At 36.7% G+C, this 17,585-nt stretch overlaps 1 protein-coding gene across 2 annotated transcripts in view; it reads left to right on the top strand.

Annotated features, from left to right (window-relative positions):
- Positions 1-2,567: 2,567 nt before the first annotated feature.
- Positions 2,568-17,585, top strand: part of asxl1 (ASXL transcriptional regulator 1) — a 29,032-nt gene continuing 14,014 nt past the window's right edge. The window contains exon 1 of one of the 2 annotated variants that reach the window (XM_007246841.4): positions 2,568-3,245. In XM_007246841.4, the coding sequence (XP_007246903.3) occupies positions 3,189-3,245 (57 nt within the window). In that variant the 5' untranslated portion in view covers positions 2,568-3,188. The remainder of the gene's footprint in view (positions 3,246-17,585) is intronic. The other variant, XM_007246843.4, reaches the window with a different exon arrangement.

Below are 17,585 nucleotides of genomic sequence, written 5' to 3'. Positions count from 1 at the left end.
ACACTGTCCTTAAAGAATGCTAGAACTAATAAATAATAATGTTCAGCATTTATTTTAGCTTCTCAGCTCCTCTTCTATCTCACTGCTGAGACTCTGTAACTCCTTGACCTCCACAAATGTCCTGTTTATAAAATATTGTTGTGCCATACCACACAAATTATTTTAACTGGTTCCTGCCATCATCTCCATTCTACAACTGAATTATAATGCCTTTTGTAATTTTAGGGAATTCTGAAGGTGGTGGTTGGTGAAGGATGAACTGTTTAATTGAAAGGACTGGTTATACAGCATCTCTGTTTCCAGAAAGGGTCCCCTTTCAGAGTGACTATCATTTGTAAAGTACATGTACTCTGTATATTTGTCAGGTGGGAGGTGGAGAAAAAATAAATCTTCAAACTAAATAAAAATGTTTTTTGAATTGTGTACTTCTGTTTATCAAAGAAAGTCGATTGCATGATTTTTGGTAATATCTAGTTTTCACTATAATTATCAGTTTTTGCAAAAGTCTAGTAGTTTGGCACATTAAGCAAGTTCTGTACTTTGCACTTTTTTAAATACAAGGGAATGTCTGGGGAAATTACAACCAAAGTGAAAACTAATAATGGTTATTAGGTACATCCCTTTACATGTTGAATATTTAACATGCCAACATGTGGCCCAGAAGGATTTGTCCGCAGGTTCCATGTTAGGCCCACATATGAATGTCATTTATGGGATCTGGAGGGGCTGTACACTTCACATGTGGCCTAAATAGGACTTGTGAGACTAAAGTGGGCTGTAATGATGGGGTACATTTAGGAAGCCCAACTGGGCCCCAGTAAAAACATACACAACATATTCAAATGGCCATATTTTACCCATGTGAGGTCCACATGAATGTGTTTGCTGGGTAAAACAAATTGGAGTTGTTCACTGATGAACCACTTACCACTAAAAACATGAGTAAACTGAAGAGAACAACTGTGTGCTTCCTTGGTTTAAAGATGAAAATGGCTAATTGATTAAAATTAGCTTACAATTCTGTTAATCAAGCCCTGCTGTTCAACCTCTATAAACGTATTATACAAGTTAACCAGCTAATTAGACCAGTAGATTGGACATGACTACTTCCCCCATGATGTAATCTTATGCCTTTGCTTCATGTAACCTTAATGGTGGTAATATTATTCAGAGTAAACTTTAAGTATAATTTATTAAAACTTGCTAGAGCCAATTAACCTCTAAATAAAAGCAAATAGTAGTATTTCATTTTATTTTCATTCAATTCATTTAACTAGCCATAAACATTGGTTGTTTTAATTCCCCTTGGCGAAGCTATTGTCACTATGCATATTGCAGTCAACACATCCCATATAAATATAATTTTGCATGTATTTCCACTTAATGAGTTATTGCCCATATCTGTCTTTGGTAAAACATCTGTCTAAACCAAAATTGTAAAATGTATTAACATTACCTTATTACAAATTACAAACAGCATTTTCATTTGAAATAAATATATATTTTGCACTGCAATCTCTTTGGAGCAGCAAATATATAATTGTGATCACTGATTAAATAAATGAAAAACCTTTAAAGCAAATTGTAACATAATACATACATAATAAATTGCACATTTGGCTAATGCATTCATACATTTAAACACAATCCACTGAACAAAAAGATTCCAGTGCATTGTAATATAAAGATATAACCAAAAAAAGAGAATGGGGCTGCTTCAATTCATGTTGTTTTTATATTTTACATATTTCATTGTATTATATCTAGTGAACTTTGTTGGTTGGTGGTATGCATAATAATGTGCAAGGTCCCTAGCTTTTAAAACATTTATTTAATTATTCATTTCCAATCATTTGACAATATTATATTACTATATATATATATATATATATATATATATATATATATATATATATATATATATATATATATATATTCTTTATTTTTATCTATCTATCTATCTATCTATCTATCTAATAAAGCATCTTATTTATTTTTCATCAATTACATTTTTAATATAATTGAATGTATTTTATATTATATGCATATACATTTAAACCAATTGATTGTAACACAGCTTGTGAACTTTGTTGGTTGGTGGTATGTATAATAATGTGCAGGGTCCCTTAATACCTAACTTTTTAATTTTAAACCCAAAAAAATGTAACATTTACTGCTATCTTTAAGCTGCTAGAACCTCTTCTTATTTCCTCCCATGGATTAATAAAGCATCTTATTTATTTGCTAGCAATTATTTTTTTAATAAAATGTAATATATTATATTTTTATACTATATATCATATGTATATTCATTTTAATCAATGGTTTTGTATGACTTTTAATATAATTATATTATATATTGTATGCCTATATATTTAAATGAATTGTTTTGTAAGACTCGTGAAGTTTGTTGGTTGGTCGGTGGTATGCATAATAATGGGCGGGGTCCCACTGCTGTTGTGTGAGACGTCAGCTAGGCTCGGCTGAGTGTGAGAGAGAGAGAGAGAGAGAGAGAGAGAGAGAGAGATAGAGATAGAGAGAGAGAGAGAGAGAGAGAGAGAGAGAGAGAGTGTAAAGAGGGGGATGGGGAGAGTGTTGTTTTGTGTTGCATTCCTGCAGTGTGGGCTTGACCTTTGACCTCGCTGTTGTGTCTGTGTGTGCGCGCGCGGTGTTCTGCGGGCGGGTTTGTGCGGGTATAGCTCTGTATAGTATTTGTATTTTTATAGCGGAATGCCCGGTGCTCGTGTGCTGGCGGCGGTGCGTGGTGCTGGGGCTTGGTCGCTGTGCGCCCTGCGTTGCGTGTTTACTGGTTAGCTGCGGGGGAAACGGAGGCAGCTACAAAAGCCTGGCGCTGCTGGAAGAGAAGAAAAAGAAGAAGAAGAAGGCGGCGGCGGAACGACTGGGGGAGCTTTTGTGTTTTCGCAGGAGCCGAGTATTTGTGGCCGTCGTTTTTGCGAGCTGAGCGGGCGGGGGTACGGTTCCATCTGCGCTACAGGGCTGAGCTGTGGTGGTTCGGCTGCTGCAGAAAAGGCTCGGTCAGGGTCACTCCGCTAGTAAGTTAGCTAGCCTGCCCGCCCGCCCGTGCTGCTGCCTGCGCTAGCTCACACGTTTCATATCCGCCAGCGCTGCTGCAGCAGCCGTAGTAGTAATAGTAGTATCAGACGCATCGGCGAGAGAAGACCGAGGAAATGAAGGACAAACAGAAGAGAAAGAAGGAGCGTACGTGGGCAGAGGCCGCCCGTATGGTAATATACACACATCCACTCTCATATTATATAACAATATTGTGTTTAAATGATATTTTAAGTGATCTTTCAAAGCGATGTCTGCTCAACCACGAACTGGTGTTGCGTCGAATTGTGCTACATTGTCACAACGCGCTACTATGGTGTGTATTTATAGCTATGCTAGCTAGGTTAAATAAAATCTAACCTAAAACAGAAAAAGCATATAACCTAGCTAGGTTAGCTAACTAACTATAATTGTATAATATAAAGCGTCATACAATTTGAATTTTAAAATGATCCCAGCACAAATAACGTTATAATTGCTAGGTCATGTTAAGCAATTGAATATATTATGTTATGTTTATATACATTGAAAGAATTGTTTTGTAAGGCTTTTTAATATAAGTGAATGTATTATATGCTATATTTATATGCATTTAAATGCATTGTTTTGTGATACTTTTTTAAATGTAATTAAATATATAATATATGTATATTGTTGGTTGGTGGTGTGCATAATATTGTGCAGAGTCCCTTAAAAAACTAATTTTTAAAACATTTAATTATATCTGTCTGTCTAGCTCAGGGTTTAGATTGAGATCACATTAAAAATGTTTTTTCACGTTTTTTTTTTTTTTTTTACAAATTTAACGGTAAGCTGATACCAGCTAATAATGATATATAAGCTAATTTTGTAAAAGTTAAATGCACCCGAGAAAACAAATGGCTCTAACGTGAAAAACACACGCGAATATTTTAAATTCCCAGCCGCGCATGCGCAGAACGGCTAAGCAGCACAATTCGACGGGTAGCACAGCTCGACGCAACACCGGACAAAGCTAGCTTGAGCTTTAGCTAGCTCAAGCTAACTAATAACCTATGTTGGGTGAACGTTACTGCGGGCGCTCGGGCTGTTCCCGCAGAGGGAGTGCTCTCACGCCGCAGCGTGTTAAACATATAACCCGGCCTAGTTCTATATAATCCACAGCTCCGGGATGATAAGAAACTGGTGTTTAAAAGGTGAAAATGTGACCATTTAAACTAAACAGATCCCAGCTTTTCTTAAGGCTTACAAATGAATGAAAAACAGCACAACTTGTAGCGTAGCTTAGCTTAGTCGTGTTAGCCCCGCTACGCGTTTGACCCTTTGTTTGCGAGACTTGTATCATATAGCTAGCTAAACAGCTAACAGACGTTAGCTAGCTTCATAGATATGCTAAAAGAGCGTATTTAGTTAGATAGCTACACAGTTAATGGTAATTGTCTGTAAGTAGTCTTTCATTAACCGTATTACAGTCTGTTTAGTGGAAATATAGCCTAACGTAGCCTGTGTTTGCAGGCCGTGTGTTTCCACATGCTGTTGTAGCTGCGCAGTGTGTGTGTGTGTGTGTGTGTGTGTGTGTGTTTTCTAGCCCTAGCCTAACCCTGTGTGTGTGTGTGTGTGTTCAGGCAAGGGAAAAAAATAAGCAATACATTGCTCAATCCAGGCATGTGTAAAACGCGTGCTGTCAGTTACAAGCCATACAGTCGTGGCACTTTCACTGAAAAGCCTAAAGCACAATACCCTGCTCTCCTTACCCACACTCTCATTTATGATCTTCAGCCTTTCAGGCACCTGCTTGTGTTTTAAAAAATATATATTTTACTACTTCTTATACTATAAAGCTTGGTGTGTGTGTGTGTGTGTATAAATAAAATTAAATGAAACACATGTCCTTTAAGAAGTAAAGGCGATAATATAAGATAATGTCAGAATCGCTTTATTTCGGGTCAGTGTGTTGTTTATTAATTGAACTTTCTGACCGTTATAGGCTAAATGCAATTTAATTTAATTTAATTTGCTTTATGTAGAGCAACGTACAAGAAAATGTTTATAATTTCTTACAATTGTAATTCCAGATGATAACATTTGGATTTTACAATTTGCTCACTTGCACTACGCTTATTTGCACAGCTGTACAGACATTCTTCTCCAGTCAGTGCAGTTCAGTGAAGTTCGGAGACTCAGGTGTCCACTGTGGTTGAGAAGTGCTACAGCTCTGGTAAAGAAGCTGTTAGCGTGTTGTGCTGTGCTGGTTTTTGATGGTCTAAAGCCTGTTGCCAGAGGGGAGAGTCTGGAAGAGGTGATGTCTAAAATGTAATATGGCATAAGAAATTCTGTATTCTGTGAACCCTGTTACATTACATTACATTAAATTTGGCAGACGTTTTTATCCAAAGCAACTTTCAAATAATGATGTTCATTAGCATTAGAGGAGATAGAAATTCAAGGCAAAAACATCTCCCAGTATTACCCTTTGGCCTAATAGAGGCCAAAGGGTAATACTGGGAGAGAGCAGGAAAGAAAGGGGAGAAAATAAGGTTAGAAGTAGTAGTTAGAGGTGTTTTTTTCAAAGATAGTAAGGGACGCTCCTGCTCTTTCACCAATGGGGAACTATGTAGGAGAACAGTCAGGATTGCTTTGTGTTACACTGCCCAACTGTCACAAATAGATCCGTCATGATGAGATTTTTTTTTTTGGACAATATATTGTTCCAGAAATTGTGATGCACGATATTTTTCTAATTTTAAGACTATTCAATTCCACTGACATAATGATAACAGAATAGCATAAAAAGCAATTGTACACTTTTTAAATACAACAAAATGTGAATTAATCATTTATTATAATTAGTTTGGAAATTATATACTTATTTCTCCCCTACTTTACTCCACATTGTGTGTATGGAGTCAGTGTCTAAAATACTGTTCACGGTTGTATATGTGTAAACGAACATGCAAATAAACACAATAAACGATATCGCGATTATGAAAAACGTTCAGATCATTTTTATTTATTGTACGATAAATCGATATTGAAGTTATCATGACAGGCCTAGTCACAAACCCTAGAGATTTCAGCATCATTGCAATGTATCCACGTGCAATAGCTTTGTGTATATCTCAGGGTGTCCAATGTCAATTAATTTTAATCCAATACACCTAGAGCTGCACAATGTATCTATATTTTATTAAATCGTGATAAATGTTCTTATATTGACGATAAGTATATTGAAGAAATTATCTCAGCAGTACCTAAAGAACACTGATTCAACTGTGCATTTTATTACAGAGAGTGTAAAATCCTGTTTATATTTTTTTGCTGCGCATCTTCCAAATATACAATTCAATATCCCTTACATGCATGGAAAAAGCATTTGAATAGTGTGTCAAAATTATTGTGAAAATGTCTTGAAATATTGTGTTTAAAAACACATCACCCAGTTGTATCAGAGTGTGATTATGTACACCAAAGGTGCTAGGACTATAGGACAATTTATACTGTTTTAGTTTCCTGTGACAACTTATTTTCCTCCATTTTTGGATACACGGTGTAATATTAACAACATGGCATGTTGGGTTGTTGACTTCTGCTTAATGTCCCTGTATTGTTTAATATATGTAATGTATATTGCAGAACAACAAAACATTGCAATATTTGTTTTGTCTTGCATACAAAAACATCAGTGGCAGCAAACTCTTAACTGTTAAAATACTCTATTTATTTTTTTGTACATTGATTTGATTTATATTTAGGATGTGCTACAAATACTCAAATTAAACATGACTTTTATTATACTACCTGTATTGAAATGTTTCTCTGTATCTGATCAGCATGCTCAGATAAGCATGTTTTATATCACAATGACAAAATTGGTCACAGAATGCAAAAAAATATTTCTGTATTGCTCACTTTTAGGTCAGAGCCGCTACAAGACTGCTCTTCAAAAGCTCTGAGAAATGCATATTTACAGCAACTTGCATTGCTATTACAGAATAAAAGAGGCCCATTTTACCTTCTTCATCCCATCCTTTCATTCTAAACACATTAAAACAGATGAATATAAACATGCATGCAGTGACTAAAATAAGAATTTCTGATTTTTTTAAAGAAAGTAGTTGAGATCTTGTGAGCATAGTTTGAAACTATGTGAAAGCACATTATTTAAAACATTTTATCACATCAATAAGAGAGAGATTCTGACTGAAAACTGTATCATGTTAGAACAGATGCAAATAATAATTAATTTTATTTTGGAAAATATATTATCCCAGACATAATTGAATTAAATCATGTTCTTGGCATTTAAAAACCATTTTATTCCACTCTGTGTTTTAACATAGCAATTGCTCTTTGCCAACATACCAGCACAGTAATAAGCTGTACTTAATAAGTAAACACGATAAGTAATATTGCATTCAGTTCAGCAAAGAGGATTGAGGTTGTATCTTTTATGTTGTTCAATCAGTGAGTCAGACCTTCTCTGGTTGAACAGTATTAAGCTTAAATTTGATTTGACTGTTCATGGGTCATACATATAGTGTATATGCATACGAAGGAAATCCTGTTAGGCCTATTACTCTGCTCACGAAAGCTAAAGATGGCCTAAAGAGATTTTATTCAAAACTTGTCCAGAGCTACAAGAGGACAGAGCTGCTGACAGTCCTGTAACCTGCCTGTGAAACCTTTCACAGTGGGCAGCAATTGCTACGATGCCTGGGAAGCAGTGAGGGTTTAGGACCTTGCTCAAGGGCCCAAAGTTGGCAGCCTTCCAAACCCGGAAACCGAACCCACAACCTTGTTGTCGATGGGCCAGTGCTTTAACCACAGGGCCACCTCTGCCCCAAACCTGAGCACATTATAAAAAACATTTATTTATTTAGTCAATTAGAGAGAAGCTCTGCATGATAAAAACTCAAAATACAGTAAAAGGTAATGAGGTAGTTTTGAGAACAAAGCTTGGCTCCAGGTTTCTCATAGACGCTCCCAGAATGTGTGTGTATTTGTTCAGTTCGTCCCCATATCACCTGATTTAACATAATTTAAACACTAATTTACTGAATAAAGATAGCTTTAGAATGAAAGAATTAATACAATGCATGTAAAACCCTTCATGTATACGAACGTTATTTGTACTTATTGTAATAGTAGTGTATTACTGAGCAAATTAACACTGCTTAGATAGGAAGCATCTAAATGTTTGCAAATTGTGCAACTCTTCTATTATAATAGCTAGAGGTTTTCTACACAATAAAAAAAAGCTCTAAATGTTCTTATTTCGTAAAATTTGTCATGATTTTTGGAGGCACAAATTTGCTGACAAATCCATATCAGAGTTGTATGTGTGTGTATATATAGCATGATGACTTTCGTTGCTGTTACAGGCTAGAAAAAGTCTTTATGACCTCAGAATCTGGAAGAGAAGGAGCTTCCTGTTTCAGATGCTCTCTAAGGGTTGAATCGAGTCCAAGTTAGATGTTCTAGCTATGTCATCAAAATGCAAAACTCCATTTTTTCTTTTACAGAAAAATAAAAAAAATAAAGAAAAAGCTAAGTTTCAGACCTCTCTCTTGCTGCTCAAGACTGGGTTCCCCGAAAACATATTAGCACAAAGAGAATCATTGAACGGTTAAGCGAGCGTCACGTTAAGCACTCTCTCTAACAGTTAAAAGATCTTAACGCTAAGATGCTTTTGGGAAACTGGGCCCTGGATCTTTTTCCCATTTATCTGTCTAGCCTCAGTATCTTTCTCTCCATTGGTTCACTGCCAAGTCTACACTCCCCCAGAGTGTCAGCTGTAAGTATGAACTATAGCGCTGCTGTTCAGTTTGTGGTATAGGCTGACTGAAGTCTGAAATCTAAAGCCACGTTGTGTCGGCACTGCCGCTGTTATCTTGTGGCATTTGCTGCTGTAACTCTAGGGTTACCATTTAGGGTGGGGTGCGGCGCAGCACTGGTGCTAGAGAGCCGCCCCACATTTTGTTGTTTCAATTCCCTGGTGGGAAACGGGCATTTCATTAGTTTAAGTGGTCCAAAAATAGAAAGCATAGAAAGACGTGGTGGCATGAGGGCTACAGTCTTGTGCTTTAAAGCCATACCATTAAAAGAAACATTTTTATACCCAGCATTTACATTTGGTAGTCAAATGCATCTGTAGTTAGTAAAGACTGTGTAGTTAGTGAAATCTGATTGATGTTTGGACAAAATATGCAAATTTGCATATTAAGTGGCAATTAATACTGGTGTTTTGGTTGGTAAATGTGTTTGAGAGATGGGTGTGTTTACACTGCTGTAACGTAGCTCAAATGTGTCTCAGAATGCCTCCTGGTGTGATTTGAGTGTTCGGATTTTTATCCATTTTTAATGCATATTGGATGTGTTTACAAATGTATTTTTTATGTGGCTTGGTTTTATCCAGATATACTGATAAATATATTTAAGATGGATTAAGTGACCAGGTGTAAACAGGTTCATAGCTTTTAGAAGAAATGTATTTAATTCTTGGAAAGAGGAGTTAAAAGACTGTATGCAGGAAGGTAGAATTTCAGGAACAGGGTTGAGGATCACTGATATAAGAACCTGTTTTGAGATGGTGTATCTCTCAGTACGCATTCAGCTAGTAATAAAAAAAATATGTATTCAATTGGCTATTTTAGAGAAGAAAAGAAGAAATCTGAGCGATTTATATGCCGTATTTTTCGCACTATAAGGCGAATTTCAAATCCTTTAATTTTCCCAAAAATCGCCATTGTGTCTTATGTAGGAATTTTACCAGTTAGGTTGTAAGGAACAGTTAAGCCACTCCGCTAAAGCTCAGCATTATACGGAAGTCCAGAGGGGAGAATTCTTGGCCTGTGGTCTGTTCGTTTACCATGTTAAAACAAGGTACGTGCGACGAACCGCTAGCTAATATCGCTCTTTAATACTGTAAAAACAGAACCGGAGAGAAAAATCTGTTTAGACTAGCTCTCATTTACCTTTTTTTTAATATATATATTTTAAGAATTACAGTTTTGTTTACTGGGCTTAGCTTTACTTAACTTCATTACCTCCTAGAAGGAAACACTGGTGACACCCCTGTTCCTTACTAGTGCCGCATAATGAGCCTTATAATCCAGTGTGCCTTTGGTGTGAAAATAGACCCGAATCCTGTGTGCCTTATAGTGCGAAAATACAGTAAGTGAACTGGAAATAGAAGTGATAGTGTCTTGTTTTTCCTTGCAGGTCAGTAGAGAGAGTATCTGGCCAAAGCATGTAAAAATGACTAATCCAATGCCATGAACAACCTCAGGAGGTGCATTTGAGCCATGCTGTAGCAGTATAAACTAGGGGTTTAATCTCAATAAAAAGCCACCGTTTCATTTAATTTTATAAATGTTTTTTGTACTTTTTTTTCTTCTTCAATGTTTAGATATAAATGTTTGCATCATGCCGTATCATAATGCTTACTGTATCAATATGTTGTGATTTACATTGAATCTGTATTAAATACAGGTGTTCAAATTAGAGACCGACCGATATGGGTTTTTCTAAGGCCGATGCCGATACCGATCATTAGTGGTCAGAGTCAGCCGATGGCCGATGTGACCTGCCGATTTTTAGGGCCGATATGCTATCATATTATATTTATTTGGCATGCTTAAAATCATACTAGTAAGAGGAGGCACAACAGTTGTAAACTTCACACAATTTATTGAAAATAAGGTTAGCATTTTATAGTGACTTTAATGTTACTATATCACTATATGTTAATAAAAAAAATATTAATTTTATTTAGATTGTATTATCCATAACATTTTATTTTATTCATTATATAACATATGTTCTATTTACACTATATATTCATGTTTATAGTAGAAATATTATGTTGGCTATTATATAAAATTTACTGTAGGGGCCTACTAATTAACAAATGTATGACTTGTTGCAGTCTGTTAGTCTATTAATTATTCATTTTAATATGTTTAACAGAGTGCAAGAAGACTTCCATAATGTGACAACTTTAGATAGTTACTCCAAAACGGCAAAGCTCATTTCTTCTTCAACTCCATGCAGTTGAAAACGAATGGACATGGGAGGACAATGTTATAAAATGTTCACATTAGGGCTGCAGCTATTATTTTACAAAAATGGGTGACGTTTAAATTAAGAATAAAATTATAAATAATGCAAAAACAGACAGGTGCTGTAATATAAATATAGCTTTATCTGTTTTTTTTTCTTCTTCAAACGAGCTCCTTAGCCAGAGAAACGCGTCTCATCAGCTGTACTGGAGGTTCGGTGCGTGAGCGGAAAATGAGTTGAGAAAGCTGAAGAGCGCGGACTTTATAGGTTCAGGATAAAATGAGCTTTTATCAGAAAAGTCTGGAGGGGGTTCTAAAGTAGAACCCGACAAAACAGAAAATTCTGCTCATCGTTTCATTTAATATCTAACCGCGCAAACCGTTTTAAACGGGTGAGTTTTACAGCAGAACAGCAGGAGGCGGCATGATTTAATGTCTGTTTGTAGTGAAGGAAAAAGATATGTTTTATTTTAACTCCATTATTTTAGAAACTATTTGTTTTATTAATTCGTTTACAATAAAGCTTATACATAAGGAGAAGTACAGTCCTCTAATAATCCTGACTAACCAGTAATTATTATTTCAGCGCAGCTGATGCTGCAAATATCCTTAAACAGTTTTAGTCCTGCCCTTTTTCATTTCGTCTAAAAATAATTTAAATACTGAAAATATCAAGTGTTAATTTGATTTTATTTACTTAGATTTTCGTTTCTGAAGAAGAGACGTCAGTTATTTTATACTAGAGCTTATAGATAGGGCTTGCCTTGCATAGTCAGGGCGCATTCCAAATGCACTCCTGCCATCAACGCTAAGCATAGTTTCGTTTGGAGAGAAATGCTACAACACCGATGCAGTTGAAATTCTATTCTTTTTCAGTAAATGAAGCAACATCACAGATTACTAATCATGAGAGAAAATACAGACTTTGGGACACTGGATTGTAAAAATGGATGCCTTACCCGTTGAAAGTCTTGCTCACTCTTGAAACCTTGCGCTGCGTTCCAAGTAGCTGCCCGCAGATGTGCCGGATTAAAATTGGCGCGGCCAAATAAGAAAATCCTTAAGATGAGCATCTTGGCTGCATTTCAATTGCATACTTCACACTAATAATAAAAGATACAGACTATTATTCACTGATCTTAATATCATGATACAGGTGTTCAGATTCAATGTACAGATTGAATTTGAACTAGAGGCCGACCGATCGATCGGCCAGCCGATTTAATCGGCCGATTTTTGTTATTTTTTTATCAATCGGCATCGGCCGATTAAATCGGCTGGCCGATCGATCGGTCGGCCTCTAGTTCAAATTCAATCTGTACATTGAATCTGAACACCTGTATCATGATATTAAGATCAGTGAATAATAGTCTGTATCTTTTATTATTAGTGTGAAGTATGCAATTGAAATGCAGCCAAGATGCTCATCTTAAGTGCTTTAATTATATACAGTGCAGTAGTAATTAATGTAATATGGGATTGATCCTGGTATCAGCCAACATTCAAGGTTTCTTCATGGTCAGTACATCAATTTATGAACCATTTATTTAGTTATTTTTATGGGTGGTTTTATAAATAAAGTGAACACACATTTGATTAGAAAGCTGTCTGCTAGCATAATTCCTCTCTCTAAGAGAAATAGTGCTGCACACTGCATAATGCAACTGCTGTTATGTAGTGATTGTGGGAGAAGGTATCTGCTGGTCTGTGAGTCAGTCAGAAACCAGAAAGTTCTCCCACGCACCAGAAATCCAGGTCTTCTTTAAAGCGGACGCAGGTTAAGTACACTGTCTCTTCCTCTCACTTGTAGGAAATGAGAAGACCAAAGCCAGCAAAAGACGCAGGTTCAGTTCTATTTTGTGCGCTACACACCCCTTGCTCAGCGTGCAGGGCCGAGGAGTTCCAGAGAAACAAACGCACATACGAGTCACATATAAAAAAAAGGGGGTAAGGACATGACGGATGCAGCACAGCTTCTAATGTATTGCTTGAATTCGGTCAACAATACAAGAAGCTGAGCTGAGGAATGACAATTCGTGGAACCAGCTTGAGCCTGCTGAAAGCGGACACATGTTTCTAATCAGATACTGTTGGCAGTGGGGTATTGCATTGTCTACACGTTCTGTCATTTATGTAACGTGAATTTGAACGTCTGTTATATAAAGTTATTTAATAGTTGCATACTTTATGATAGACTTTAGTCTCAGAATACTATTAATAGGGCCTGCCTTTGTCATTTAGGAGACCTGCAGCAGTTTCCTTTTTATTCCTTTATCAAAGAACATTTTGTCCTCATTAGTGCAGATGCGGAGTGTGTGTGTGTGTGTGTGTGTGTGTGTGTGTTTGTCGTCGCATGGCAGGATCTGGGTGGGGCTCCCCCTTTTTTTAACCGCAGCTAAAATTCATCCCATGGAAAGGGGGCTGCATGTCTGATGACAAACGGCAGGCGCTTCAGAACTGTTACAACCTTTTTGCGATGCAGCGGCATGCTGTTCAGAGTCCTCTAGAAGGTTTAGGCTTTTGTTCTGTGCCTGGAAATTGGTGGGTTTGCTGTGATTGATACATTTTTTTTCCTTTTTTTTGTTTGATGTGTCATAGCTCAACATTGTTCAGTATTGCGAACGGCTCCAAATATTTTGTTTGTGTGACCTAGATATTTCTTATTCCTTGGTGGGTTGTAAGTTTGACACAGCTTTTGCCTTTTACAGCCACCATCCATATGCCACAGAATTGGGGGGGGGGGGTCTTCGAGTGGAGCTTTAAACATAAATAGGATAAAATAAGATCTGTGGTTTAACATCAGCCTATTTTTTTTATTTTTTTTTTATAAAATTTTTAATTACTCAAAATCACAAACAAAAATTCAGGATATGATATGACTGAATAAGACAAATAATAAGAAAGAGACCAGTCTCAGTAGACAGATGCAATGTTTATTTGGATACTGCTAAATTATGGAGGATGACAATGTGGAGTCTATATAGCATGGGTAAAGGGTCCCAGACGTTGTAGAAACTGTCCACAGGAGAGTTGAGTATACACATAATAAGCCATCATTTAAGACACAAACAAAAATATAGGATGTTCTTTCTGGCAGCAAATGTTGGCAGATTATAGAGTCTCTCTTGCTCAATATTTTACAATATGATGGTCAGGGAAGCCAAGGAGAAGACACACAGGGTCATGTTCTATAGGCACACCAAATATTGCACACAGTTTTTTGACAATACCAGACCAGTACTTTTTGCATCTTTTGCAACAAAATTGGTTTAGAGCATTTTTAGTGTTTATTCAGTTAGATGCAGCCTAAAGTCATTGGATAGCGGTATGCAAGTAGATCTTATGACATGCTACCTTTGTGTCTTGTGATCACCTCTACCTGTGTAACTTGTGAGGTTTTGTCTCATCTTATAATTGAGTTTTTAACACTAGTCACCATGCTCATAGCAAGGCACCATAAATTATCAGAATTTGAGTGGGTGCCAGATCAATTAATTAATGAATTATTATGTATGCATTTAGTATTTCTCAGTCTACAGAGCCAGGTATGTACCAGTAATGCACAATATAAATTTCCACCCACAGCGGATAGTGTCGTGGTTAGTAATGATTGTGGCTAATGGCTTTTGGGGAAGGTATAAGAAACTCTGCCTCCACATTTAACACACATGCGAATCCTGCTGGTCAGTGCATTTTTCTTTAGCTTTCATGGAATGCATTTAGAGCATTTATTTGCAGAAAATGAGAAATAGCTGAAATAACAAAAAGATGCAGAGCTTTCAGACCTCAAATAATGCAAAGAAAACAAGTTCATACATTTCAGAAATCAATACTTGATGGAATAACTCTGGTTTTTAATCACAGTTTTCATGCATCTTGGCATGTTCTCCTCCACCAGTCTTACACACTGCTTTTGGATTACTTTATGCCACTCCTGGTGCAGAAATTCAAGCAGTTCAGCTTGGTTTGATGGCTTGTGATCATTCATCTTCCTCTTGTTTATATTCCAGAGGTTTTTAATTTGGTAAAATTCAGAAAAGAAACTTTTTTAATTTTTAAGTGGTCTCTTATGTTTTTTACCAGAGCTTTATTTGTGGGTATATTTAGCTGTGTGAAGGAAAGAACCATCAGTTGAAGATTTAAAATGATATAGAAGCTGCTTATTGTTCTCACGTCTTGACTAAAACCTTCCTTCTCTATGTAACTAAAGTGGTTTTTCTGCAGCTTCACTTAAGTAATCATTAGAAGCACCATTACTCTTAAGAGTGCAGGCTTAATAATGGCTGATTTAATATGCATGGATTTCAGTAATGAATGTGTTGAGAGACAGTTCTGAGTGCATGACCTGTGAAGTTTGTGTAGTTTGGAGAAGGAATCTGAGAATTGCAACATTTCCTTCCTTGTTGTTTTCAGCTCTGAGTTTTGTGGTTGTGTGTACACAGTTGTTCTTGCTTGTATACCTTGCTTGTGTGTGGGAGAATTGGGATCTTTGTTTCACTTTACTTTCCATAACATTTCTGGTTACAGTGTCCTTGGTTTCAAATGTAGTGTAGTATGAAAAGAAGCTTTGTTGTAGCATTTTCTGTGGGGACATCCTTGCAGAGGTGTGGGAAATGGAGGAGGCTTGACTAGTAATTTTTAGTAGTGAACATTTTATAGCTAAACATTTTGTAAGGTTGCTGTGTATTTGCAAAAATGTAGTTATGCAATAATTTAATGTATTGCAAAATAAATGTTTACTGATTTTTCAGTCAGTGCTATCTAATAATTTGGATTCAACTACAACACAAAACCACATTTTATCACCAATATGTTCATGTAAACTTTGGATTAATCTATACTCTTTCTGAGAATCGATACAGTTTTGCAAAATATATCAGGATATATCATATCAAACATTTTAAGTGCAGCGAAAAGCAAGCTGACAACAGCAGCTCAAGATTTTAAACTTCCACCCATCAGGTATCTGTAAAACCTAGATCAGTGACTGTGATGTACAGCTCCACAGTGTGAAATGTCTGTAGATCAGTAGGGACTGAGACAGTACAACCTTTCAGCTCCCTTTTAGAGCAATTTACAGCAGGGTGCTTGTGTTCTGAAGGGTAGTGATGGATGGGATTGTGTAGTTTTGCTCAAAAAAGTGATTTATGTATCTGATCCCCTCTCCAGAAACTGCACCTATTGTTCCAGTATCTTTTAATAATTTATAAATTGTTATAGTCTTTTATCCATAAGCAGGCACTTTGGAAAATCTTATTAGGTCAAAATTTGTTTCCTGTATTTCTGTAAATACAATATAATTCTAATATTGATATAAATAATATATGAAGGCTACCATTAAAGAAAACAGCCAAGGGTGCCTACAACAGATGTTGTATGCATCCTAAAAAATAAAAATAAATTTTCCTATTCACATAGTGCATCCTATCATAATTCAGTATTGTGTACATAAATCATAGCTTTATTCTATTACCGTATTTTTCGGACTATAAGGCGCACTTAAAAACTTTTAATTTTCACAAAAATTGACAGTGCGTCTTATAATACGGTGCGCCTTTTGTATGGATTTTACTCGTCAGGTTGTAAGGAGCAGTAAACACACACTCCGTGCAGCGTTATAGAGAGTTTCAGTGCTATACAGAGTCCAGAGCCGTGCAGCTCCAAGGCTGGAGCAGCAAATAGCATTAGCTAGCTTATTCACTGTTCAGAGATCAGTATTATCTAAATTTTACCCGTCAGGTGTAAGGAGCAGTAAACACACACTCCGTGCAGAGCAGCAATAGCATTAGCTAGATGCTAACCGCTTAGCTAGCTAGCTTTTTCACTGTTCAGAGATCAGTATTTTCTAAATTTAGCACTTTTAATACTGCTGGAGCAGTATTATTAGAGTTAGATGCTAATCGCTAAGCGTTCACCGTTCAGAGGTGAGTTATCGGCCTGTAAGTCTGTGCTGCTTTGCCTGGCTAGCATTAGCTAGATGCTAAGCGCTAACTCTCTCAGAGGTGAGTTTTATCAGCCTGTAATCTGCTTGTTTACAGTGTTAAAACAAGCTACGGGGGATGAATCGCTAGCTAATATCTCACTGTCTTACCAGAACACGCAGGATTACTCAGTGTAACGCTGTCGTTTAAGTTTGGGTTAACTTTACTAGTTTAGGGGACTAGCTAGCGTGCTAGCGGATAGCTATGCTAACGCTGGTGCAGCAAGCCTTAGTGGACATCTGGAAATCTAAGCTTACTGTAAATAAACTGAAGCACGTTACTCACCCAAATAAACAGTTTTCAGGAGAGGAATCTGTGTAGATTAATATCCAGCACTCGTTTGACTTTGAAAGAGCTAGATTTATATATACTGAGACGCTCCACCGGCAAGCGACCACCCCCGGTGGGGGAAGGGAAACATGGCGCCACCCCTGTTCACTTTGATATAGGCACCCTTTCTAGTGTCACTTAACGCGCCTTATAATGCGATGCG

The sequence above is a fragment of the Astyanax mexicanus genome, chromosome 13 (assembly GCF_023375975.1).
Source record: "Astyanax mexicanus isolate ESR-SI-001 chromosome 13, AstMex3_surface, whole genome shotgun sequence".
Taxonomy (NCBI): domain Eukaryota; kingdom Metazoa; phylum Chordata; class Actinopteri; order Characiformes; family Acestrorhamphidae; genus Astyanax; species Astyanax mexicanus.
This window is presented reverse-complemented; position numbering and strand designations above follow the sequence as displayed.